Source organism: Varroa jacobsoni, unplaced genomic scaffold (assembly GCF_002532875.2).
Source record: "Varroa jacobsoni isolate VJ856 unplaced genomic scaffold, vjacob_1.0 scaffold_1366, whole genome shotgun sequence".
NCBI classification, from domain to species: Eukaryota; Metazoa; Arthropoda; class Arachnida; order Mesostigmata; family Varroidae; genus Varroa; species Varroa jacobsoni.
The window spans coordinates 634-27,459 of record NW_019214268.1 but is presented as its reverse complement, the minus strand read 5'-3'; the positions used below and the strand labels follow the sequence as shown (position 1 = coordinate 27,459).

The window sequence follows — 26,826 nt, the reverse complement described above, 5'->3', positions numbered from 1 at the left end:
GGATTCCTTTTCAAAATTGAGAAACTGCTATCCACTCTTCCAGTTTGAGGCATTCTCAATAGCTCCGTCTAATTTAAACTGTGTAATAGCGTGGCAATAAGCAGACATACAGATTTCTCCAATTTGTATATATCTTTATGTATGCGTATGGTATGCGGTATCCTAGGAAAATATTGTTGAGTGATAAAATGTCCCAAACCAACCAATTTTTTTCCTTACACTTTCTAGTATACACACAAACTTGCCTTTCTAACCTTTTTATATATGAATATAACAGAGCACATGAACCTTACATGACGGAGTAACAATTTATATGAACTAACGTAACCACAATGCCCAGGTCTCCTTTTGCCTCTGGCTCTGTTTTTAGGGAATCAGTTCTGCGCAAAAGACAAATAAAATTTTTAAAAATTACTGTTTACGGGGCTTGTTTACAAAGCCGGTTCGTTATGCGCAGTGGAACTAAGAAATAGATGGCACCACTCATAACGTTTACTGGTCCCACGTAAAAATGATAGGGTTTAGCTTTTTCACAACTCTATATAATTGCTGCTTTCTCTTACTGAGCCAAACTACAAAATAAATATATTGTCACCTTTCATTGATCCTTTCTGGCAAACGATTCGTTTACTCTAAACGAGTTCCTAATGCGTAGGGCTATTCGGCCCGATGACATAGTGGATATGCGTGTTGTAGACCTCGGTTAAACACATTTCTTTCGGGTCGCCGATGCAGATTCTAACAAGTTGCTCTAGCTAGGCTATACCGAGTTAGAATTTAGCGCAGGTTAAGTAGAATTATGATATCACTAAAGCATTTACAGGCCCCATTTACAGATTTTACGGTTCCGCGATACGTACGTAAGCATTGTTCGACGCTACGAACGTTCCTTCTTGCAACCGAAAGCGGTTTTTCCACAGAACGCAGTGAAAAATAAACTTCGCACTTGACGCAGGCTTTTCCACTGTAGAAAGTACCTACGATCGATTTTTGCATCAATAATTACAAATACGATTGTTTAACAGAACATATAACTGCAAGGTTGACATCTAACTAGTAAGCCTGTTTCGCTAGTGGCAGGTCATCAACTATCTGATCTGAAAGGAAGTATATGTGCGTGTGTGGACTTCCATTCGATGGACGAAGACAGTGAATGAGGGTGAATAGGAGTGAACGAAGAGAGTGAATTTTGAATAGCTAAACGTTTGGGCTTTATGTCTGTATTGTGCATCTTTGATTTATGAGTAATCGTAGAGTCCGCGAAGGGAGTTAATTCGATTGAGGCTATATTATACAATAATCGGTTAAGTTGTTGAAGCGCTCTTTTTGGTGTGGAAAATATCTAGCATGTTGAAGCTGAAGTTCAAACGGGATTAGAGACAGATGCAGCCAACAACAAGTTCACTATGTATATCACAGATAATTATGATATGATTATCAATGTTGCTTAAAAAACCTCTTTTTCTCCTCACATAATCCAGATGCTCAGTTCGAGACTCTACTTCATTCATTCAGGTAAAAAAAAAAATTAAATCTTTATATTTTGTTTAAGCTTGGCCACTTCCAGTCTAATTATATCATATTACAGATGTTTTTTTTTTTTTTTTAGTCATATATTATTTATAACGGGGTCAATGTATTTGCCCGATTGGCTCCATCTTTTTTTGCAGATTTTTCTAGAGAGGAGGTTTAGCTACACATAAAAATGAGGTGAACCAAAACCCACTGAGGAGTTATTTTGGATCGAACAAACCCACACGCTTTGACGTTGAGTATCATATGTAACCCAGATAAGTAGATATGTCGTAAAGTGGCTTCAATAAATGAATGAATGAAACAATAATGTCACGAAGAAAATGTCACTGACTATTTATTGACATGATGAAGCTGTTGAAGGCTAAAGGAGATTTGAAAGCAAATTAGGTTGTTCAGTTAGCACGCCGTTTAACATAAAATACGAAAAACGTTCGTTTTAAAATGGCGCGATTTTAGAACTTGCAGCTCGAAGAATCACGGGTCGAGGAGCTAAAAAAAGTTTAGCCTAACTTTGGGCCATTGGTTAGTAATGTAAAGCGAATCTATAAAACTTGTTCCAGAAGCCTCCTTTTTAAGCCCCCTATGTGTAGCTCCGATACACTGGATCTGCCAGATTTTTGTCAGAGGTTGCCCAGTCTTGCTAGAGTTCCAGGGAACTTACTTTGGCGACGTTTTGAGCTCAAGACGTCATACTACCACTACTGATGTCGATCATCATAAGACGCCAAGTGGACAGCAGGAACGAGACTTCGTGTTGTCCAGAATGATTTAAAAAAAATTTCAGGTTTCCCAATCTCAAACCGTGCGGGCCGGACGGTCTACTTGGTGAGCACATAATGCTAACGTTCGCTGAGCTAGTTTATTTAATGATTGAGGTAAAGATTCCAACAATCAGGAAGAATTGTACAATGGTGATTATCCTTATTAGACGAAAAAGGACCACACGGACCCAAAATCACGGAGAGGAATCGCAAAGACAAGTTACATCTATAAACTTGTGTCAGATGTCCTCGTACAGCAGTTGGCAGTTTATTTTTGCCAGAGTACTGTGCAACCTTGCCGAACGACCAGTATGAGTTTCGTGCTGGTAGATCAACAATAAAGGTTTGCGAGATTTTCGGAAACAAAACAGAGACGAAACTAAGTCAGCTTTTTTGCAAAGTGATCGTAGATTTCAAGGTAGTTCTCGATCCGGGCTTGAGAACCGTCATACTAAAAGAGCTGATATGACTGGCCCTTCCGAACGTGCTAGGTTTACTACAAGACCTCGTTGACAGTAACTTCATTACTTGACAATATATATATTGCTGATGGTGTCGCAGATAAAGTCGAAATCAAACGAGCGACGTCACTAGCAGAACCCGTTCATCTCTGTCAGTTACTCTTGATACTTCCCATCAAAGACTTCCCTTTACGTATCAGGCAACGAGAACGTTTCGTGAAGATGATCCTATATGTGGACGACTTCGCCATGAACAGCAAAAGCAGATTCAACCCTGATTCTCAAAAGCAGATTCAATAACCCTGAACGACTGCGTTGTCGAGTTGAGTCGTTAAATTAAAAAGACGAAGACAAAGGCATAGAAGTTAAGAAGGGGAAGACTTCCTAGCAATGATTCGTTTCGTCTGAATGGAGCTATCCTAAAAACTGACAAGTCGCTCTGTGTATCTGCGCTTGAAGCCCGGCAACATGGAAATCTTTCTCTGATTACACAGCTAGAAAAAATTGTCACAATAAAAAAATCCGCAAACGTTATCAGTCAAAACAGCGATCAAACTAGTTAGTTTGAACGTTGAGCCGACTTATACATACGGTATCCTAGTCTCCTAGGAGGTACTAGGTGTCCGGAATATGCTAAATAAAGCACGCATTCTAGAAAATGGCGCTAGGCCTCCACGTAAGAACTCCAACCATCTAATATACCTATTGACCAACACTCCGCCGTTCATCAAATATATGCGAAATACGTTTAACATTGCGAAAACCGAAGCATGCAGGATATTTACACAGTCGCAAGGCTTAGAGCTAATCGATGTAGATTATATTTCCTAGTTCGAGCTGAGATCGACAGGAACTAGATCCACGAGCAGACATCGGTCTTTCGTACTTTCAACAGGCGAATTACAGTGCACCATGACAAGTTGGTGGGTTTATGTGAGGGGTTTATGAATATGAGTTTTATCTTAGAATCGTGACGGCTCGTTGCATATATTCGGTGAAAGATCTCTCACTGGGCGTGCACGTATGTATAATTAGGGTATTTTTAAAGGGAAAACGTCCACTCATTTCGAAAATGGGTCGAAAAAGTGAATAACGTGGTTTCATTGAGAACTAATAAAACCAAGCCATCTTAAACTGCACGGGTGTTTATACATAAGTTTGCAGTATGTATCATATTTGTTCAGCTCGCTCAAATGAATAAAGTAAAAAAAAAAAATGGAAAATGGGTTACCTGTGATATGGCCAGGACCAAAATGGAAATGTAGATATGCTCGGGTGGCCCATTCTTGCGTCGAACTGTGACTCGTCATGAACCGTGAATCATTTACAGTAATCACGGACCGTCTGATCAGTCATTAGATGCAACTGAATCGGCGACGCACAAGGAAAATGTATGCTTACAGAAACCCATGTTATCTGTTTAGCAATGCGGATATGCGGGCAGCTTCTGGTTCGTCGATCACGGCTTCTGTGTGTTCTGTCAACAAAGGTAGACCACTGCAATTGTAAGACAACGCTCGATGCCACACTGTACAGACTACGGTGGCGAAAATGCGAAGAATCTAAGGCTGTCATCTGCCATACGTATCAAATATTTCTTCAACAGATTATCATTTTTATCAAAATCTTGATAGTATATTAGCAGGGGAAATGTTCAACGCTTTCTAACACTCGAACTCCATACTTTGATAACAACCGAATAAATAGATAGAAGATTATGTATAATAATAGTGCGTACTGCAATGTATATATATATGAGCAGGAAATAGCAGAATATATATATATATATATATATATATATATATATATATATATATTTCTATTATTTTCCGATAATTAATTAGTAAAATGTTAGGCAGTACTTTGGACTTCTAGCACGACACAAGGTATGTCTACATCCGGCTTCAAGCTTCGTACCTATCCAAGGCAAATAGAGCGCATATGTTCTCCTAAGTAAATGGTGTTAATGAAAATAGTACCGGGAACAGCGGCAAATGATATAATGTATGCTCGTATGTAGAGGTGCTACGTTTAGGATAAGATAAAAAACCGGATTGATTTAAGCTTCAACTTAACGCAAACTTTTTCACGAACCCTGTAGACTAGCAAGTAATGTTTGTCTGGCTTATATCCGAACGGCTTGTTAGAACACAAAGTGACATTCGAGCTAAATAATCCGTGTGAATTTCTCAAAGTTCAAGTTATCCATCTGAGAAGCTAACTAAGCCTAAAACTCGTCGGAGTTTTCACGAGCGAAAAAAAAAATTTAAAAAAAAAAAATGTTACGATGTAATCGCATGTACTCTACACATTTGATTGAGCACTAGCGTTTGCAGTAGGTTCTTTCGCTAAATGTCTCTGTGTTCCGGTTATTGTTATCGTCACGATCCTTTACGATTTCCTTTTTAACCGCATTTACGTTTTATGATATACTGCCTTTAAATTTCTGCTGCTTTCCTTTAAAGCTGATCACTTATCTATTTAACGAAGTATGTCGATTGGGATAAAAATATCTTATAGACCTGTATTGGACTAATCATTTGCATGTATCTGGTAAATTGAATCAGGACATACATACATATATAGATATATGTATGTGTATGTAGATGTTAGATATTAGATTTAAAGTTTGGAGATCGATACTTGCCCTTTATTTAATCAAAAGATAATGCCAGCGACCTCTAGCGTATGCTACTACGTAACTGTTCAATTTTGTTGCATATTTGAGGCCTTAAGTTGCTCGAGTCAACCATCCATCCAATTCATTTGTTGATAAAAACTGACGTCATATTTAGAGGTGAACTTTATTCTGTCTTGGGGATGGCCTCAGCCGATAATGGACACAGGCTTAAAATAATAGTGTGTAGTTGAATATGGTGGGAGGAGCTCTTTTAGCCAAACGTTTAGATTTGTATTTGGTTTATCAGATGTACGTCTATGCCGCACCCTCGCTCAGGGTCATATAACACAGGTCGGCCACTTTCAGGATGCGACGGACGTCAGAGTAAAAACACTACAAATCAGAGCGATGTTGACGATGATTTTAGAGTGTGTGTTGTTTGTTTTAGTTGCTCACTGTTTTCCCAGGTAAGTTTATTCACTTAACTGCTAACTACAAACTGACCCTACTAATGCAAATGAATACGAACAGTGTGCGCAGTAAAAGCATTTATCTGTAGATGTACAGATGTAAGATGTACAGCTTGTAAAATTCGTTCTTCCTTTGTTAATGCTATGGTTTAAGAGGGAACGCTGGCTCCGGCTCTCGACAATGGTTTACTGAAAGGGCGAACCTTCGGCCGTTAGGCTCCTATAGGACGAATGTAGTGGTGTCTGGAACTACAGTTGCTGAACTAGGGTACACACGTACAGGAGAACTAGCTGCCTGTAGATTATCAGAGACCAAGTGAGTGACAACTTACTTAAGTCACTTTTGTCATTGTTTTGATACGTTTAAAACGAGCAAATCCGGAGCTGTGCATCGAATTGTTCTGTGTGAGTCTTCAAGCCGAATCAAACGTGAAAATCAAAACATCCAATAGAAGAGTTGTACGCAAACATGAGCACCCTAGGAAAGAGAGGCTTGAAGGCCTTCGGAAGATGAAACAACTAGCTCATCTCTATACGAAACTCATTTGATTCTATTGAAGTATAAAAGGCATCGTGAAGATAATGCGTACATTCGATTGTAAAAAAAATTGAATTTTTCATTTGAGGGACGACTACGAAACGCAATGGCTTGCGCGCCGTCTAAGCAGCTCAGCTCGAGAGACCAATCTTGAAGAAATGCTAACCCTAATTCAACTGTGTGGAAAGCTGGAAGCGTCTCATGTTATGAGCAATGTCAGCTATTTTCGCACGTATCCAGGTAGATTCGCAATGTTCTCCGCAGACCCTAGTCTGTTTATTGTTATGACAAGTTCGTTTTCATATAGTCCCACATTCGTTTAGATCTACTAATGCTTTCTGTATTGCTCAACGAAAGGCGTCTATTATAGAGTTTTATAGTACATAAACCATGATATATTTATGCTAATATTCTATTGGAAATTTTTTGGCAAATTCGAATTTGTCATCAGATCATTGATTGAAGAAATCTCAACTTTCTGGCAATACGATTTCAGGCACCCTGTGGTGCGGACCCGGTGATTCAGCGTCATCGTACTTTGAACTTGGGTCTAATGCTGTGATAGATCGATGTTGTCGGGACCATGACCTTTGCCCTATACGTGCCGCTCCGGGCGAAATTAGTGTTCCTTTGACATGGTATAGTAAGCCCGCTGGGTCATCGACAAACCTTTTCACCATTTCTCATTGTCGCTGCGACGCTGCATTCAAAAGGTATTGTATCAAAATCAGCGTCCGAATACTGACGCTCCACACTATGGGCATGTCACTGTCTTACGATCTACTATAATTAAGTGCAAATTACGCTACTGCTAAGAAGACGGCCAAATCATTCAGACCAGTCGTACTGCAGGCGCATTACCATGGTGGTCGATGGCGCCTAAAGGAATCAGTTCAATTTTTACCAAATGTTGCCTCGCTCAACAGACACAATGTATCAAAGCGTGTGGATAAGGACGTAGCCGGACGAAGTGAACATTTTTTTGTTCTCTCTCTCTCTCTCACTCTCTTAAAAAACTAAAAGGGGCTCTTTTTATTTGTTAAAAACACCTCTCTTGTTGATGTTTTTAGGTGTCTTCATGAAGCTGGTGCTATTGAACCCGTCGCTGCCAGAGCACTAGTATTTCTCTACGAAGTCGTAACCCGACAATGTTTGGGTGACAACGGTCAACTTGTAGCGCAGCAAGTTAACTTTTGGAACCTTTTTTGACAACCGCGCGATGTTGAATCCGATTGAAGACTTAATACTCCAGTCATTTCGTTTTATGGTTACATCGCACTGTATTCAATCTAACAGGTCATCAGTGTCGGATACGCCACTAGAAACTATGCGGATGACGACAGAAAATGATCTTTAAAATCCTCCTGTTCGTCTAACAAGGGTGAATAGGTTTATTTATTGCCATTTCTGTGCACTGTGTTATTAATAAAACCTAATTAGTCTAACGTTCCTTAAGCTCGTATCTCTGTCCTAAAGATTTCCATCACAACAGTGATTCACAGTGAACTTTATCTCACCACCCTTGAGTCCTGCAAGCGAGATATCTATGAAGATATAAGAAGAAGAACAGGCGATTAGTGACAACTAGAGTCATATTTATGGAATATTGAGGAAGGTGTTCCGCTATTTCGAAGACAGTCTCCGTCGTTTTGGCTATTGCAGTGTGTAGCCAGCACTTGGGCCAGACGTAGTATTAATAAAATAGCAGTTCTTTTTATTTTGCATTTATCAGCTTTCGTATTCGACCTACATAGAGGTCGATATTTTTTAGGTTGTGTATCAACTGGAAGGAAACCAGAATGCTCGTTATGACGCACAAACTTACCAGCAAACTTTGCCCAAGTTAGGCTTATACTAGGATGACAATGTATGTACAGTCATGAGTTTAGATTCGTAGGTCTATGTCTTTAACGAAGCTGATCGGGGTTTACAGACACAGTTTTACTGATTGTACCTACCGATTTTCTGGGAATAAATGTCGTGTAAGCGGAGGGCTCCTAAGCGCTGGCGTCAGAGGTGACATCTAAGTGAGGAACTTGGTCGATACTTTTGGTAGAATCGCTTGCCACTCTTAGCGTTGCACGCATCGGTTCTGCGACGTGCTTTTAGATTGATTGAGGAAAGGCCATTGCTAAAACCCAGACATGTTGATACTGTAAATAATAAAACAACAGTGGGCCTATCCTGCAATTAATCTCTACCGTTTTTCAAATATTCACTCAGCTTATCATTTCGTTGCACGAAATGATCAAGGGAGCCTATCAGCGTTTTTACTATTCTGCAGGTCTCTAGAGAATCTACATTAGCACCGTGTCCGCGAACTTCAAAATGTACTTCAATCAATCTATTTGCCTTTAAGCACCAATAAATCACCTAGTAGTTTCGAAATTGTCTTCATTCTCGATGAAATTCTGTATCGTAGGAGCATGCTCATAGCGTGGCTCTAGTTAACCGCAATTCTATGTTAATTGTCATTTACATAAAACCAGGCCCTCGACAACAGTATGCGCAGTTGGAGCGATCGCAAACAGCGTCAAGACAGCGGACGCGTACATCACTACCATTTGTGTTCGTCGAGATTGGCGCTCACAGCAGCGAACCACGGAAAGCACTACGATTATTCCTTCATGGAAATGAAACAGTATCAGATGTTTCACTAGAAAAATGTCTATAAAACACACGCTCTTATAAAAGAGGTTCTGCTAGCAATCCGCCTACGGTTCGTATCTTCAATGGCCGTTCGATATTCCAAACATCCCGTTCATCGACGCTTACGTGAAGCCAATCTCTTCGTTTCGCATATGGCTTGAATGAGTTTTGGTTATAACGTGTGCGCACGCATAGCTGCCTATTCAATGTAACATGTGGTAATGTAATGTGCAGAAATACGTATATATCTAGAATAATTAACGGACGACGCTAGCGCCAACGGCGCGTTATGTCTGAAAACGTTTTTGCCTAAAACGTTATCTTTGTCAGAACATGAGGAAATAACTATTATCAAACGGGTATACATTTGGTTACGCATCGTTCATCTGTATTACGGCGACCTGTTTTTTTTTTAGCTGCACCCCCATTCCTTTTCTTAAACCACGTTAGGTTCGTGTCTGTGTGCGATGCATGATATTCTTTTGTTCGAATTACTAATGATGAAGTTGATACTTACCACTTCTGCTAAGTTGCATACCTAAATCGCGGCACTTGCAGTCATAAAACTTAATGGTTTAGCTTGAAGCTCTTACTAATTCGATAACTTACGCATGCATATTCAAAAGGTAGGCCTTTGGAAAACCCGCAACGTGTACTCGAATGAGATAATATCAGTTTCACGTATATTTATAGTATGTGCTATGCTTTGAGTACAATTCGAAATTCTGCGCGGACATGTAAATAAATCTTTTATACATATAGAAAAAAAAAACTAGCGCTGATGTTTATACCAGTAATCCAGACCTATGTATCCGAAGGTTGCACGCTGGAAATATTCGTTATGTATATGTGATCGATGCTAAGTTATAACGAAAGGACAGTGTGACATTGTCGGAGACTGATTACCTTCAAAGTTCATACTTAAAACTTTTTTCAATCACATCGTGTTTCATCACACATTCAATTGTTCAGGAAATGCTGCCGTGCTGACTATGTTTTTGTGTCTAATAACCCATGTATAATATCAGCTCGCAACATTTCTCTTTGTATAGTGTTGGGCCATTTTAAGCGTTCTGTTTGTTTGCAAATAGCGACGTTTAGAAATACGTCCTTAAGCGTCAAAAACAATATCGTCCTATTTATTTTTAGTGATCCAACTAAATGTAGACGGAATCCTTTAATAGAATAATAATAATTTAAAGAAAGCACAAAACAACTAGACTTTAGCTGTTTAAGTCTCTAGAGGAATGCTTCTCACTATAGATGATAGTAAGCGAAGTCAATCTCGACGCCATTGCGAACGCTGCTAATACGGAAGCTTCTGATAACGGTTATACAATACTGTGTAAACGTAATAGGGTCTAAAGATAATAATAAGTGTAAGTTTTTGTACAAATAATATAGGTATATGCAAAAAAAAGTACTTGATTTAATTTATTACAGTTGTCATTTGGCAGTATTGCCAACGTTGTAATGTGTCGTATGGCCGGTTACCTCAATCGTTATCTTTGCAGCGATATTTCGGGGCCTGATTCCTACCGGCGTCGTGACGAGGCACTTCAGCAAGACATAGTACAATTGCAGCTTAGAAAATTTACCTAATTAGGCTTATTTCTGCTAAGGCAGAGTTTCTTTTCAGGACTTTAGGGAATGCTGGTTACTGTGATTTAAGTGTTTCATTATTTTTTTGCCTATGAAATGATGCAGGTATCAACAGATTGTATATCCACATAGGAATAATTAGTTATTACTTAAATATAATTAATGTATATTCCTGAAGCTACGCTGTTAGCCGATGTCTCAATATAAAAATCGTTCGCATTTGGTCAATATTTGGATGGCTCGAACAGAGTAATTTTAAAATATCATCACTTACCTAGCTAAAATATGGATAAGTTAAACGGAAAAAAATGCGGTATGACATTCCGAAGCATCCGTGCCGTGTATGCCCCGAGTCAGAGACAGGCAGAGCCCTAATAATAATAGATTGACTTATGCGTATCTGAGGTGCTAACAGCTTTTGTAGACGTGTTTAAAGGTTTCCAGAGTCGGAAGCTATCAAGTACTTCAGGCCGAGGTTTTCCCAACGACCCATAACACTAATCTTGAACTTTAATCTTAATCGTCCTCTCATACAGGATGTCGGATGGTCTTGTTGAATAGGTGTGGTAGTCTTTATTATTAAAGGCTCTATGGCGCATGCATTAGTAGAGAGCTCGGTATCATGTTGATGGATATCAATTTAAACCACTACATCGACAACGTATTTTAATATTCTATACTTTTAATTAATAACATTGGCTATAAAGGCATCCATAGATATAGGAAACAGACCCTTTATAAAAGCTACTTTTATTTGCTTCGTATATTTTACGAAAGGGACTTGGCATTGGTGCGCTACTGTATTTATACTGCCCTCAAAGGGCGACAGGCAAGCAGCTCGCATATTTTACTATTCCCATTTTATATCACACAGGTACCAAACTGGTAGTATAACAATTATAACGTAGCGATAACAGGCAATACTGTGGAAAACCTCGTAACCTATTTGTTTTAAAACCTAGTGAAGGCAGATTAAAAATGGTTAAATGAATCTCTATATTTTTTATGGGTTACTAACGGTAATAAAATACTGATTCGGATAATGGGAGCTGCGCAGCAAAGACATTTTTGCAACGCGGATTTATACACACCATTGCGCAGGTATTCTAAAATGTAAGGTTCATATGATAAGATCGTTTGGGTCGATACCACCAGAAGCAAAGAAGTTAGAATTAATTATAGTTATTCAATCCGACCAGTCCCTCACATGCACAAGTCAGCTACAGCGTTTTCGGTCAACAAGTGAGTTCGCTTTATCTGTCAATAGCTTTACTTTTAAGAATATGGTCGTTACACATACGCTGAAGTTTGTCAGCAGTCTCTCCAGACTTTATCGTCCCAAATGTCTTGAACATTGGCGAATCCTTCGCAAGCTCGGAGCATTTGCCCCTCTATCGCCTTCGAATCTGCAAAGGAAAATTCGTTTTTCCAGTCGCCTACGATTCCTTTTCTTACAAAGCAATCTGGCGGAGGGGGCGCGCGATCGCATGGGTAATCTGAACGTGCTTTCCTGTAATGTCAGTAGTAAACCCTTTAAGACCTCATACGAAGGTTTTTTGCGTGGCAAATTTTATGAGTATTCTGTGTATGATCCTACTTTCAATGGTATATGCATATATGCGCCTCGCATTTTATAAAACAAATGCACGCCTGGCGAATCAATGTGTCAGAAATGCTCCGGAACACGCACCATCCAGTCTCACTAGCTCCGGCAAAAGCAGTTCTGTAGTTCTCTTCAACATAGTCCTTCATAGCGTCGATGCCACTCTCCTTAAGAACGTGCTGAAACTTAGCAGAAGATGGGTCCCTTAGCTCGGGACATGGCAATCCCAAAAATGCGATAATTTTCTGGATCTCTTTGACTGGGTCCTGTTTCATGTTTTCATAGGTCAAAAACAATACGTTAGGCCTGCAAAAAATACGGAAGGACGTTAAAACTTAGTTTGTTAAGCGCATACTTACGTCGCTTAATTGGTAGGCTTCGTAAGCCTCTGGGAACCTTAACTTGGAAAACGGACTCAGCATATTCATTCACATCATTTGAGCGCAAATTCATTTTGACGTCGTTATTCTGCCAGTATTTTCCGGTTCCCGAATCCTTAGTTATCAGGCGTATTCTTCGTGCCTCAACGTTCCTCCGTTGTTTACTCTAGACTTATTTGTTGAGACATCGGTCGGAGTTCCGAGATCGGAGACATCAATCTGAGAGTAAGTTCCGAGAAGTCGGAAATTGTCTATTAAAGGAAAAGTTCTACACTATTCGCGTTCGTTTGTTGATTGATGCCCGTCACTGCGGCTGTCGCAAATGCTCGCGACCTACGATATCGCAAACGCGACAAGAGTAACGACAGTTATAGACAACTTTTCCCTAGGATTGTTGTAGAAGAATCGTCATTCTAGGCGAAAGTAATAAATATATCAAAGTTCGGTATTCCGCTAGACATTACAACCCGGCATTATTATAGCTTCGAGATAAACATAGCATCAAGACGCTAGCTTTGTTTCTCTTATGAATACGCGAATACGTATAGGTACTTTAATGCTTTGTTTTTACCTGTCCTTTTGAGCATACCATTGGCGAAAATGCTCAAAATAGGAGCCGAAGCTGGTTTCGCCATTAAGAAAGGTTGTGACGTAATCGGTGAGCGTTCCATTTTCGTAATCGTAAACCTGTTGACAGATACCAGTTGTTAGTGTGTACCATTCACGATTCAAGCGGCATTGAAAAGAGAAAAAAATAAATTCGCCGAATTATCGAAACATTTCCAGGTGATTGTTCCAGAGATTTAGTTGATAGGGCACGAGATAACTCATGACGAGACAGCTATTTCAAACGGTTTTTTACATATTCTAAAAGAAAAAAAACAATGGTCTTATCATAAGAAAATGGTAAATGTAAACTTCACTTTAGTGGTTTTAATAAGAATAATTGTGCGTTAGAAAATCTGATTTTAGAAAATGACCATTTTCTATGATTATCGTCGCAATTGATTTAAGGTAAACCAGTCCTTAGCCAACAACTTTTCTTATTTTGCTATAGGACTAAGGTCATCTTTTGTCACCCTTTGGTCACCCCTATTTATTGTTTCGTTTGCTGATGGTCAAACGTCAGATACTAGAGGCACGACATGATATTTTTGCATCAGTTTTAACCTTATTGTTAGTCTGCTTTGTAAAAGTGGGTGTTCGAGAGGTTAAAATGGCATTTTTACTGAAACGCGATTTGCTGATTTTAATTGAAATAACATTTCTCACTCGTTTTTGCTTTTTTTATAAATCGTTCTTAAAATATTTATAAATCCTTAACCTTTTTGACGTCGAAAAAAAATGTCATCTGAACAAACCGGCAACAAGGGTCTTCTGAAACCACCAAGGGCTTCGGGATCGTAGTAGCAATTGGAACTCTTAATAAATATTCGTCCAGTTCTCGTTTAAATTTAACCTATGCTTATCATGGCGTATAGTTACACCGGGGTTTCGTAGGCCATTTCGAGATTTTACTTCAGGTAAGTTCGACACGACCCACTTTAGCTAGATCTCCTGATAGAGGTACGTCCTTGGCGCTCTGTCCAAGAGGTGATTCCAGTAATTTCCTCCGAAAGAGAATACAAAAAGATAAAACGGACACTTGAAAAGGGATATATTAATGAAAAATCAAGGAAAGTTCTCATTTCTTTAATGAACACATCTTATTATTTGTGCCCAATTTTACATTTCCTAGATGGCCTTTAATATACATATTGCGTTACCAACCTTCGTTCGCTTTGTGTGATGGAAGTATGATACGCAACAGTCCTTAGGGTTCCGAAGAACGTAGATATATTTGGTGTTAGGATTCCATGGAATTTCCTTAAAATAGAGGTGCGAGGTAACGATACGTGGTTCGGGCTGACTGGAAATCACCGAAGCCCCTGCACATGCACATTATACAAATTTTGCATATCATAGAGTAGTTGACATGTAAACAAAAACTTTAAATACAGAAGAGCAACTCTTGGTCAGTACAGCAGTACAGTGGACTATTTGTACAATCTAACAACAGTATTATAGATACGAGAGGTAATTACTCTGTTCAAAATCGAGAAGAGCACAAGCCTTATCTTTCGTGGAGACTGCGAAAACTGGTTAGATATATGATGTATATATATATATATATATATATATATATATATATACGATTACTGAATTTTTTGCGTGAGGTAGATGATTCACTAACAATTGATTAATACTGATAGATAACCTTCGGAGCTTTTTTCTTAATCTAGAAACATAAAACACAAAAAAATAATAACAAAAAGTGCGTTTCGCTAGTGTTAGACTAATGTTATATATCCCTAGTATTAAGACAGCAATAAAAACAGTAGTCTCACACTATCTATTTTTTGTATCTGGTGATGCTAATATTCTTTTTTGGCTCGTTCCGCATTTAGGACGATTTTGCAACTTGAGCTTCTCTGGCATTAGAAGTCTTCATCACTTGTTTATCATGAGGGCAAGAATCCTGTTACGACTGAGAAACCTCGGGCGGCAGGAACCTTGGCGAACGTTACTAGGTCCGCCTGAGCGCTTGAAGAGCCTCTTGGAACCTTCTGCTTTAGCAGCTTCACGCTACCTAATATCGTCGGCTGAGATCCCTGCCGTCCAAGGTTGATCCGGTATAATAAGGTTCTTGCTTTCCAAATAGATGAGAGCTACGTTCGGTCATCTGAAGCTGTATAGACGCATCAAGGTGATCTAGAAATGTTTAGAAATTCGCGTTCAGTACCTGCCAGTAAGCATTGCTTTACAACGCAAGCGTAATCCGGCGACACCGAAGCGCCTTATTGACAAACTCCCTTCAGTCAATATTAATTTGTAGTAGAAGGGACGCGGTACTAACCGGCCATTTCCAAAAAGCATTTGCTGAGTCCGTAATCTGCTACCTCTCCGGTACGACTCTCGCGATCTATCAGCAGTTGAACAATGCGCTTTGTCCAGTTGGTGCCGCATTTGGGAAATGTACATATGAATATGTCTGAATCCAGCGGTCTATACTTCTTGGCGGAACGAAGGTTCTCAACGTTGAAGCCAATAGGAATTTTGGTACCATCAACCTCAGTGTAGAAGCTTTTCGTTGTCATCCTGTTTGCTGTCGGCAATAGCTTAATCTGAATGAACTGAAACGGGCAAAAAAGCCAAATTTATTCGTTACGAAACATTCGATTAAGGAGCCAGAATGGCTTACCTACCGCTATTAGCGGAAACTTAGAACAATGCAATACATTTTATTCGATACAAATAAAAGTAAGGAAACCTTTGGATTTGCTCGCAGGTACGATGTGGACCATTTCATGCGAAAAGCGTTTAAAACAGCTATATAGTTTTGTAAACCGCAGGATTATCCCGATAATTTGATTAAATAAATAAAGTAGGTTCCGCGGTGTCACTGGCCAGTTAAGGGGCGCATAGTTAACGACGCGCCCACAACTAACGATGGTATGGAAAGATGTAACGCATTTTTCTTTTATTCACGTAACAAAGCTACGCTATTGCTCAACAATTCGAATTTCTGGCAGTCGAGACGAGTAGTTTTGCAAAAATTACACCAACTGGTGTTATATTTGCGTCATCTACGCTGAAACTGTTAATACACGCTAATTAGAAACCAACAGACATAAAAGTAGTACGTAGCAAATTTCGCCTTTGTCAGGCTGAACGTGGACGACTCGTTTTTCCTCTGACTTGGTCTTTTCAGCCTTCCTTTCATACACATTTTTACACAAGCAAGCTATTCTGTGAAGTACTTCCTTGCGCAAGCTTTTAGATGAAAACAGTCCTTATTTTGTTTTTTTATCAGTTATAATGGCGAATATTCGCAAGTGATGATCAAGTCCACAATCCATATTCACGTTTCGCAAGTGGATGGAGGGAGCCGATTACCAGCACGAAAGCCGTGACTGACTTCATACGTCAGCCTTTGTAAATGGCCAGCCCCTATGCTTCGAGCGCTCTTTATTAGCCCTTTGGCCTCGTTTCTTTTGCCATAAACGCCGTTTGCTTATCGAAGCTGATGTCATTTGTAGTACTGCGGTGTTGCCCGTCACGCATTGTACCAAGTCAACATGTCACCAGCCGCACAGGCGTATAGTTAGCCTCTCAGCTGGTTCCGGAACGTTTATCATCAGTCAACCGCGTTTAACTTTGGAACGAAGCCTATTTTTCTGGTGTTATGTTAAGATCTGCGCGGATCGTACCACGTTATGCACATGTCTATGGCAGCTGAGTGTATGTACGTGGCAACGTAACAAAATGTCTCGTTGAAAACACCCTCAGAGTTTAACATTCAGACTATAAAAGCGTTACATTCATCACAGCTTTACACAGTGTTCTGGGGGAAGGTGGCTGCGATATGAACGGTAGCAAAGGACCACGAACATTTATTCTCAATAAATAGCACAGTGTTTATCTATAGGTTGCAGTCTGGACAGCGGAGCCAAGCGGGCAAATGCAGTAGAGCTCTATTTTAGGGGGCATGAAGTAAGCTTCATGTTCACATCAAAACGAACAGTTTCGACCCAATGAACAATACACTTAGCTAGTGTGGAACCACACCGCTCCAGGGATAAACGTTACGATTGGCGCTCGAGCATTAAATATCGCAGAAAATTTCTAAAATCAAATTTCTCACTTAGAATATATCTAACTGCGATCCTAATCATTACCAATAATTCATATGATTGTTACTGTTACAATTAGATGTTCTTACCTCATTCGAGAGACGTTCTAGAACGTCGGCTTCTTCACATCCGTTTAACTGTTGCAATTCTTTCCCGCTGTCGAGGACGACGGTATGAAGCGGCCGGCAGCTTTTATGACAGCACTGACCAAGAATAGATTTAGACGATCGCACCGTCCTCGCAAACCCTGCAACTCTTCGTTCTACATAGGCAGCAGTAAATGCAGGGGAAAGGAGACCCGCCGCGGCAGCTGAGCAAAAAAGAGAACGTTACGGGCGTGAGAAGGAGCTCCTTTTGGAATTTTTATGTGACTCATTGAAAATCGCTCCAGCGGATTGATACCCTGAGTAGAATTGATAAATATCAAGACACAAATTGGATCACTAAAACGAAGATGTTTATAGATAGCATACCGTTTTGAGTTTTGTATAGACAGACTGGAATAGCGCCAAGACAGGTTATTATTTAAATAGACAAGTTTTTCACGTGTGCGGTTAACCTATCGCGACTTCTGAACATACCGGCGATAGGAAGGCCCATCTGTGAAACCTCTTCGGGCCTCTACATATGTTCCTGCAATTAATCCACTTGCAAACTGCCATCAAGACTGTAAAAATAGGCCGATCGCAATGCATCCATCCATCCATCCATCCATCCACATGCAGTGATTATTATTGAAATTAAAGACCCAGTTAAAATGAATATGAATCAATAAAGGTAGCTAGCCTGTTTAGTCCTTAAAGTACAATTTATTTACGTTTATTGACCCAATGTAATATTTGTTCATGTGATTAGGTGCGTTTTTCGTTAACGCGTGTACTACGGGACACAGTATTTATTATCTAGCTCCTCGATGTGCGCTCTGTTAGCTGGAGAATAACTTCTAATAGATGCACTAACATTTGCATTAGCGACTATTTATTTCCAATACAGATTTTTTCGACTTATTCTATTGTAACTTTAGTGTCAGCAAATCCGAATACGTCCACATGGAAAGTCAATCTCAGGCCATTTAAAAAAAATCGACAAGCCGGTTTTTTTTTTTCCACACATTCATTATAGCTATTCAGATAACCTAGGTCTGTGAATTCGAGAACGAGCTGTTACTATGGTAACGGCATAATGATTTGCAGAAACTTTGCACAATTTCGCCATAACAATGATAACTGGTCGACCCATGGAAAATTTACATGCTCACATGTGATAGTGTTTCTGGGAGCACAGATCTGCCGTTTAGATTGAAATAGACCGCATGCCGTGATTGCATTATGTTACGAATTTGTTCGCTCTATTTAGAGCACAATAATTTACGGACGTCTACTTGGGCAATTCCATCCTTAGCTATTGCAAAAATTCGAAACGGGAACCGTGTATGATAATTTCGAAAATTCGAAACTAACCAGACTAAGCCGCTAAGGCCAGCGGCTTAACGGCCGCGGCAGCGGCTTCGTCTGGTCAACGGCCCTCGTTGTCAATAAAAAAAAATAGTGAAATATGCAAACTATTTCGTGACACCTGTTTATGGCACACATTCGGGTTATACGTTGGCTAGACGGACTGTGACAGTAACATCTGTAGTGGCTCAACGAAAAGAACTGGGATTTGCTGTATGAATCTAGACCATTTTTAAATCACCACTTCCAAGTTCAGCCTAACCACAGCAGAGCCGTTGCCGCTACGATGTACTACCTCGTAAGAGGACAAAAAACTGTGAGGATATGATAATACAATCGAGCCGAAAATAAGCTTGTTGTTTGGAAAAACATCCTTTACATTCAGAGCCTGCAGAGCACCGATGGTGACCCAACAGCCGAAACTTCCAACGGACACCCCTTTTCCCCCGGCCCCCTCCTTTGTATGTGTCGCAGATAGTGACGAGCAAAACCAACGGTTGTATAGGCGTGAGGCACAGAGCGGATGTCCAGAAAGATACCGGAGTGAACTATTGACTTTGAGTCGTACCTACTCATGCATTGTCTGATCATATAGCCATCTGATATTTCAGCTCCTGAAAAAGTAAGGTTCTTCTGCCCAGCGTATTTCCACGTGTGGTGGCATTTTGGCTGTTTTTTTTATATGTCACACAAAACGTAATAAATATACTATATGAGAAATGAGGAACACTCATTAGCGGATCCTGGTCATTTATTACTCCGCCTAATAAATGAGCCTAACCGTATGTTAGCAAGGATATTCATTTATGTGGAATTAATCTAAATTTGAAAATACTGCTGCTTTCCTTGTACATTCCATGCCCGAGAAGGTGACCACCCAGCGACTGACAAGACGGTGCTTCTTGTCGTTCTATAAACCTTAAATTTCATAAGAGTCGTTAACGGGTTAGTCTGGCCGTACCTAGGTAACGATTGTCGCGTTAGAGACCAGATTCGAGTCCGAAGTATATTGCCGCTTATAGTGCTCTGTTTCCTAACAAACAATTTTATTCTCGCGAGAACCTACATATTGTGGTCAAAATATCAAGTCAATACAATCCTTTACTATGACACAATGTTTATACGTATCTTCTTCTTGTTTTTTGTTGCCCGAGTCCAAGTTTTTTTCAATCTATGTGAAGTGTTAATGCTATAATAAGCAGAATATTTCTAATCTAAATTACAGGACAAAAACATCTTAATTATATCGAAAGGCTACAGACAACCCTTACAGAACAAGTATTCACTAGTAATGCTATTGCGCTAAGGTGGAGACCTCAAACAAAAGTGTACTTTTTGCGCTGTTGAATATCCGTAGACAATACACTTGCCGGCGTCGGTCCGTAGTATAAAAAGTAGTATATATATATGTCAAATCTCAATAGGTCTTTTTAGATTAGAGAACACTCCTAACATAAATAGCCGCTTAAAGTTTTGTCTATACCGTAATATTATATTATTACTTCTAAACTAAAAAGATCTACGTAAAAGTGTGTTAATATAAAAACGAATATTCTAGCTTACTCAACAATGAAATCACTTAAGATTTGCTTTAAAAACAGACCGCCAACTCTTCAGCATACGGCGTCGCTTCTGTGGTGAGAGACACAGTTGCGTATTTCATCTCAGGCCGCGCATTTTAATTGTTCGCGATGTAAAGTTTCGTTCTAAGATAATTGAAGTTGACCGGTTAACTAATTCTGCCTAGTTAGCGGAAGCACTTAGCGGTTAGCTCTCCGCTGCTTATATGGTTTAGGAAAGGACTGTATATACACATGTGTATATCTGGACGCGGTGGCTTGGACGGCCAAGCAAAACGCTAACGATACGTGATAGACAACATGCCAAATATATATATATTTGGCATGAAGATGATTCAAGCAGTTAAGGGCCAGCCGTTTAGAGCAACGCTTAACGGCAGCACCGTACGTAAATGGTCACAATATCGTAATAAACAAAACAGCTAAATCTTTAGCCATTCTTATTTTGGCGCCTCCAAACGCATCCGAAGCTAACTGGAAAGCAAGTATATTTAAGTGATTCATATATTTAAACTGTATTTCAGTTTTTGGCTGAATCGGATGTCTGCCTGTTAACTATTGCATTTAGCCTAGCTAAAGGATCTGAAGCAAACGGAGCTAGATCAGCGGTGTTAAACAAAGTACATGCAGAATAGGCTTGCATTCAGTGCTCCCGGGTTTGCACCGTTTGTTTACTCTCATAGTGAGGCGACTCAATATTGCATCCGCGTAATACTCTTGATATTTTTCGTTCTCATTCATTTCCCCTGTTCGCATTTTGACATAGTCGATAGGGCTGATTCGTCAGCGGTCTCCTTTGGCATCAGGACGAAGATCGATCTTCACATTTTCGTGTTGCCAGCAGTGGTAATGGCCTTGTGGCGCTCGGCCAAATCCCGGACAACAGAAATAAAAAAAAATAGTTATTATCTACACGATTCGTTCGACAAAAAACGAAGGCATCGGTGGGACAGACAGAAATAATTTTAGTTTTATCCACTGCTTTATATATAGATACATATACATATATGTATTTTAAGACTGACGACTTTTCTTGGCTCGATTTCGATCCCTCAGGTGATAATAGATATACTTGTATTATCTGATATGTAATAGTAACATACAGGATTTTGAGGAGGTATGATTGTCTATTAATATCTATCTAATAATTTTCTATTAATGTGCTCGTGACTTGATTCTCAGACAATGTGCAGCAATGTAACACGAACGGTATGCATTGCCTCATCAAAGACATCGTGTAAACAGAAAATCTGTGTATAAAAGTATACCTGGGAACAATAACGTGTGACCACTTCAATACGTTTGCACTTCGATCAAACGTATCTGTCAAAAGTAATTATTATAATTACGAATGAACGAGTGCACTTCACTCATTCTATATGTGCGTGTATTGTTTGTTATATAGGGAGGAAATAGGTACCCGTAAGAAAAGGTATAATTTCTAATGATTTTTAATTTAGCATAATTGTTTCAATAAGATTGAATAAGTTATAACACTTATGACTTCAATTTTGGCACTAGCTGAACAGCATAGGCATAGCATTGTCCTTTTCGTACGTATATGTTCGCCAAGAATACTCTTTGGATAACTGGAACTAGACCTATAGGGCGAAGGAAAATAGGCCTATAGCTTTCACTAAGCACGATCAAGATCCGTCATATTTGCGACCCGCCTTTTGTTTTTTCTCACAAAAAAGGTCGAGATTGTTCAGCTTGACAAAAGCCTAGTTGTGTCATGATAGAAGCCTACATCCTCCCATCGATAAACACAAACCGGAAAAGGTGCAACCGAACTTTTCGAATCCCATGCGTACAACTTAAACACAATGCAATTCCGACGATCATTTTCAAACTTTCCGGGAAAATGTAAAACATGCAAAGATGAAAATGTCTTATCAATTTTGTCAGTTATGATTGAGATATCAGATAATTAGCTAAATTACTCGAGAAGCGATGTGAGCCCCGGATTGTATGGGGCAGCTTGGTCCGACCTCATAAGCGTTCCATTTTCCTTGCGCTGACAACGACCGAAATAACTACAGCAATACAAAATTTGACACTATCTTGTAGCCACTTTTTACTGATGGAAAAGTATGCCAACCAAGTTGATAGTGCGTACAAATAAAGCCTTAAATTAACCCTATATTTAACTATATTAGTTTACTTTTACTACTTATAGCTATTATCTTGTTAACGATCGTTGGTTCAAGCCGCACCAGCGCTATATACTACACGATACGCGTAATAGAATATAAAACGAAGTTACATTTGGATTATGATAGCTAACTTTGGTCTATTTCTATATTATTTATTTAAGATTTTTATTCATAAAATGAGATCCTGTACAAAATGCGTGCTATTATACGTTAGAGAGGTCTCCGGCTCAGATTTGTGCCCTAATGCTAAAATTTGTTAATCATATCAATAGCACAGAGTTGTTTTAGCAGTGTTAGCTATATACACTCACTGACTTCTACGCAGCGGGTAGTATGATGGCTTAGGGAGACAGTTCCGCCCCACTGGACTAAGAGATTCGAGCTACAAATTATAATAAGTGTTATATCGATTCCCCCCCCCCCCCCCCAATTAGTTCCGTATAATTGCCGGTTCTTCCTATCGGTAGTAGCACGAACGAATAGTTCCGGAGATTCTATGCTCAGACAAGCCATGAAGGTCGTTCGTTGGTGAAGACGAAGCACCGCGTGCTGGGCCCTTAATGTCTTTAATTGCTGAACGAGGTTATCCTCTGTTACACACGCAGATATCCCACATTTAAATTCAACAGAGAAAGTACGACGAAAAGTACAACGATCATACAGTTTTTCTAATAAATTTGGTGCTACTATACTGACATAATGCTCATGGATGTGGCCAGTTCCGAGAATGCTCTTACCCGAGAAGATCTACTCAAGGAACTGCGGCGACGTATGAAATCTTCTATGAGAGTGCTAAACATTCGCAGGCCAAAGTACGCGCTAATTTATACCGACATTTATTTACAGCAGTCCCAATAGAGGCCTGCAAACGACTGTACCGGCAAACGTCAACATATAGATGTTTGTGATCGATAGTTGTCGAATAGGATACTTGCGGCAGACTTATGGGATTTTCTTCCCTTTATGGTATTTGTAATTAACTGATTCAGCGTGTTTCCATATGCATGTAATAGATAAGTACATGTTAAATATTCACCAAAAATATCTATTATTTGGTGTTTGATTAGGACAGTAACGACCGTTCAATATGCTCTGCGGTCGTTCATTAAGCGTGAATCGCGACTTCCCCTCGACCGGTTTCCAAGAGAACAGTTTATAACACAGCAGGTCATTCTTGTTGGAAGTTTCGCGCTCCGAGGTTTACAGGACAGCACTCTGACCTTTCTTGACCTTCGGGAAGATCTCGGAAATCTAGTTTACCTCCTGGATTACTTAAACATCCGTTTCCCGCGAGAAGCAGTCATTCTCCAAACTTATATCTATACGTTGCTTGCTATCACTGACGAAATATGTGGACTGCTTGAAAAAGCTGCCCAGGTTGGTAATTACATCTGATTTTTTTACGCATACACATATTTTAACTGCTCCTTACTGAAATCATGACATGGTCAAACAACGTGGGTGTAGCATGACTCCAGGTTATTATTTTCTGCTGTGAACTTAATGACATTATCAACTAGCTCAAGTTGCGTGGTAACTTTGAAGTTGACATTCAGGTCACACGAACGGATTGGCAAGCGGTGAAGTCGACCTTTCAGTATACGGACCAGCCGCAACACATAAAAATCGAATTATGCGTTCCTAAGCTCCACGATATTGAACCCTTACGCCTCCTGGGCGCTGGGGGTTTCGGGGCAGTTTACAAGGTACGAATCGGAGGTGTAACAATGGGCGGGAAACTCATTCCGGTCGAGCGTATGCATGCACCAAGACACGCCTGCATCGATAAGGTTGTAGCGTCAATGATTAATAGCCCATACCTCGTTAAATACAACTCGTGTTTTGCTACGGATAAGGCATACGTCACACTGATGGAATACATTCGAGGCGTGGATCTTAATCGAATCATTAAAGTTGGGGAACCGATCGACGACACAGTTTGTGCAGTTATTTTAGCTCAGCTCGGTCTTGCTGTTCAGTACCTACACTTCCGAGGCTTTATTCACAGGGACATCAAACCTACAAATATGATGGTGCTTCCCGGCGGTCGTATGAAACTTATTGACCTCGACACATGTAAAGTATGCACTTCCCTTTACGCTAACGGTTATACACGAACGTTCCGTAGGAGGACCTTTGCTGAGTTCAACGATATGGAGTCGGTTGGCACTCGTGTGTTCCTATCGCCGGAAATCCTATCCCTTGAACCGTACGGGCGGGCAACCGACTGGTGGGCAGTCGGAGTCACCGCTTATGTGATGGGAACGGGCAAACTTCCCTTCCGCGGAAGCGAGGAGGAGGCAAAAAGGCTAATCAAGGATGTGGAATATCGTTCGCCAAACGAACGGCCAGCGCTCAAACCACTTATTGAGCGACTACTGCAGAAGAACCCCCGACGGCGCATAAGCTCCGCTAGATTCGAGGAATACCAACAGCATCCATACTTTGAGGATGTCGATTGGTCACGGCTCGATGAGACACACGTGTGTGAAATAAAAGTAATGGACCAGCTGATGAAGATAACCGAAGAGGGCGAATGGTCGGCGTTAGAGTTAAGAAAAAAACGGAGGCAGAAGAAAGAAAGAAAAACGAGACTTACTTTTGCCGAAATTTCCGTAAGCCGTCATAACCTCTTATTTATTTAGGCTTCATTTAAAATTGCATGCCTAAATAGGATTTTCTAATCCCATCATCGAGACTACATTAAAACAATTCTCTAGGAAAATGTCTAGATGAAAAACACACTTAAATCTTAACTTGTTCAACCTTTGGTTTGCCTTGCAATACTATTGTCAATCTGTTTCTTCGTTCATTGTCTTTCATTTTTTTAATTTTGCAAAACCAATGCGCCCGTAAGCAATTATTTGCAATCATTTACACCTCTACGCTGAAAATAACGATTCCACCAGCATATGCCCTTGTTATTTAAATTACCTCGATTGTACCCCCTTTTTCTTCAATTATCGTCTTATATACAAAGCTAACTAAAACTGTATGACTGAATCGGCCGAAGAGCAGTCTCTGAAGCGAAATTTCAAGCGAGTGTAAAACTAGAAATTTAGGCAAAGGAGCTATGGAGATTTAATAGTATCAGCACTAACAATTATGCCTACTGAACCTTCTTCTATATTGTATTATGGCCATGCTATTCTGGAACCAGGATATCGAGAAACACCGAGGTATCTATACCTATTTTACGGAACCTTTCCGTGAATTGCTGCGAGAATTGGCTGACGGGGTCGAGCAACCTAAAACCAAACTCGCTGAAGAGCCGTACGACTTACTGGCCAGCTTCACCGAAAGGCGACAGCGTGCTTCGTATAGATTCAAGGTTAGAACCTGACGCATATCCGAAATATCTTGTTGGACTTTATCTGGCACATAGTACATCTTAAGTATAACTGCTAAGCTAAGAATTTTTCTTTCTATTTGTTGTAGAATTTCCATCGGTTACGGTAAACCGCTAAGAGCTTCCCTAAGCAACTATGATGCTCAATATATATGCATATCTGACCCAGATATGTAGAATAGAGAATATAGAATATTGAACAAAACCTAAAATAGCGTGCAAATCAATTGCAAGAAACAATGCAAAAGGGCAGATAAGAGATCGCCTGATCTCATTACGATTTGCCTGCTTTCCCGTCTATTCCTCGTGTCGTTTGTTTGCTACTAGACTTCGTCAAGCTCATTGCAACATATCATTCTCTGACAAAATGTATTTACAGATGAAACTACACGCATTATCGAAATTATCGTAAGTGAATATGTTGATTTCAGGCGTTCTTGCGATGGAAAACAAGGCCCGAAGATGGCAAGACGATTTCTCTTTCCACGACAACAATTTCAAAATCAGAAGATTAGAAAAATCTGGGAGAGCTTTTTTTTTTTAGCATCTAAAATATATTTGAACCGTTTGAACTTTAACGATTTTCTCTAAAGCGACAAATTTGCGAATCATCCTGCCTACAATAATGGTAAATAATAAACTGGAAAATCAGTGCTTATTTTATGTTATATTATAATTTTTAAAAAGCACAAGCCGATGAAATCCATTTCGCGTAGTATATGGCACAACATTCTGAGACCGATGAGATCAGCAAGACCTGTTTCTTTCTAATTATAGACAAAGCTTAACGAGTTTAAGTAAATACAAAAAAAAAGATGGTAAAATCTGGAGCGCAGTTGAGGGACGTTGATCGTCTTATTCATTTAGTTCAAGTTAGAAATGTTTTAAACTTTATTCATCAAAATTGCGCAGCAAATGTGTCGTCGTCACTTCAACCATCACTGTCATTCCATCATTGTAAGCAAGGCCGTTGCCTGTTTCTTTCATAGGGCTT

The 26,826-nt window shown here is 39.8% G+C and overlaps 3 protein-coding genes across 9 annotated transcripts in view; 2 read left to right on the top strand and 1 right to left on the bottom strand.

The window, feature by feature from the left end:
- The window catches only part of LOC111269234 (phospholipase A2 large subunit), a 34,297-nt gene extending 26,462 nt beyond the window's left edge, over positions 1-7,835 (top strand). Inside the window, exons 2-5 of one of the 2 annotated variants that reach the window (XM_086972013.1) lie at positions 6,003-6,164; positions 6,475-6,626; positions 6,883-7,099; positions 7,457-7,835. In XM_086972013.1, the coding sequence (XP_086828139.1) occupies positions 6,545-6,626; positions 6,883-7,099; positions 7,457-7,595 (438 nt within the window). In that variant the 5' untranslated portion in view covers positions 6,003-6,164; positions 6,475-6,544 and the 3' untranslated portion in view covers positions 7,596-7,835. Of the gene's footprint in view, positions 1-5,413; positions 6,165-6,474; positions 6,627-6,882; positions 7,100-7,456 lie in introns of those variants that run through there. The other variant, XM_086972012.1, reaches the window with a different exon arrangement.
- Positions 7,734-17,543, bottom strand: LOC111269230 (sulfotransferase 1C2). 5 transcript variants are annotated; one of them, XR_015314517.1, is made up of 8 exons: positions 17,383-17,543; positions 15,517-15,793; positions 14,391-14,548; positions 13,192-13,307; positions 12,328-12,546; positions 11,938-12,147; positions 8,345-8,539; positions 7,734-7,930 (listed from the first exon to the last, which is right to left on the bottom strand). XR_015314517.1 is itself a non-coding variant. In XM_022848674.2 (7 exons), exons 2-6 carry the CDS (start codon positions 15,755-15,757, stop codon positions 11,949-11,951), a joined length of 933 nt encoding a protein of 310 aa, XP_022704409.2. In that variant the 5' UTR covers positions 15,758-15,793; positions 17,383-17,543; the 3' UTR covers positions 7,961-8,539; positions 11,938-11,948. The 5 variants fall into 5 exon arrangements, 3 of the variants coding, with proteins under 3 accessions (XP_022704409.2, XP_022704407.2, XP_022704406.2); XR_002685659.2 differs by lacking the exon at positions 7,734-7,930 and adding an exon at positions 7,961-8,169; XM_022848674.2 differs by lacking the exon at positions 7,734-7,930 and having other exon boundaries at positions 7,961-8,539.
- Positions 17,544-22,932: 5,389 nt separating this feature from the next.
- Positions 22,933-26,490, top strand: LOC111269232 (protein kinase C). 2 transcript variants are annotated; one of them, XM_022848680.2, is made up of 4 exons: positions 22,933-23,295; positions 23,551-23,860; positions 25,644-25,814; positions 26,264-26,490. In XM_022848680.2, exons 1-4 carry the CDS (start codon positions 23,183-23,185, stop codon positions 26,345-26,347), a joined length of 678 nt encoding a protein of 225 aa, XP_022704415.1. In that variant the 5' UTR covers positions 22,933-23,182; the 3' UTR covers positions 26,348-26,490. The 2 variants fall into 2 exon arrangements, with proteins under 2 accessions (XP_022704415.1, XP_086828144.1); XM_086972018.1 differs by lacking the exon at positions 22,933-23,295 and adding an exon at positions 24,029-25,098 and having other exon boundaries at positions 23,749-23,860.
- Positions 26,491-26,826: the final 336 nt, after the last annotated feature.

Excerpts from the sequence above, each read along its gene's own strand:
- LOC111269230 (XM_022848674.2), bottom strand. The coding sequence starts at position 15,757 with ATGACAACGAAAAGCTTCTACACTGAGGTTGATGGTACCAAAATTCCT. Across the intron at positions 13,308-14,390 it reads ATCACACAAAGCGAACGAAG|GTTTACGATTACGAAAATGG; the intron begins GTTGGTAACGCA and ends ATCTGTCAACAG. Across the intron at positions 12,547-13,191 it reads TGGTATGCTCAAAAGGACAG|GCCTAACGTATTGTTTTTGA; the intron begins GTAAAAACAAAG and ends TATTTTTTGCAG.
- LOC111269232 (XM_086972018.1), top strand. The coding sequence starts at position 24,211 with ATGGGCGGGAAACTCATTCCGGTCGAGCGTATGCATGCACCAAGACAC. Across the intron at positions 25,099-25,643 it reads TTACTTTTGCCGAAATTTCC|GATATCGAGAAACACCGAGG; the intron begins GTAAGCCGTCAT and ends TTCTGGAACCAG. Across the intron at positions 25,815-26,263 it reads GTGCTTCGTATAGATTCAAG|GCGTTCTTGCGATGGAAAAC; the intron begins GTTAGAACCTGA and ends TGTTGATTTCAG.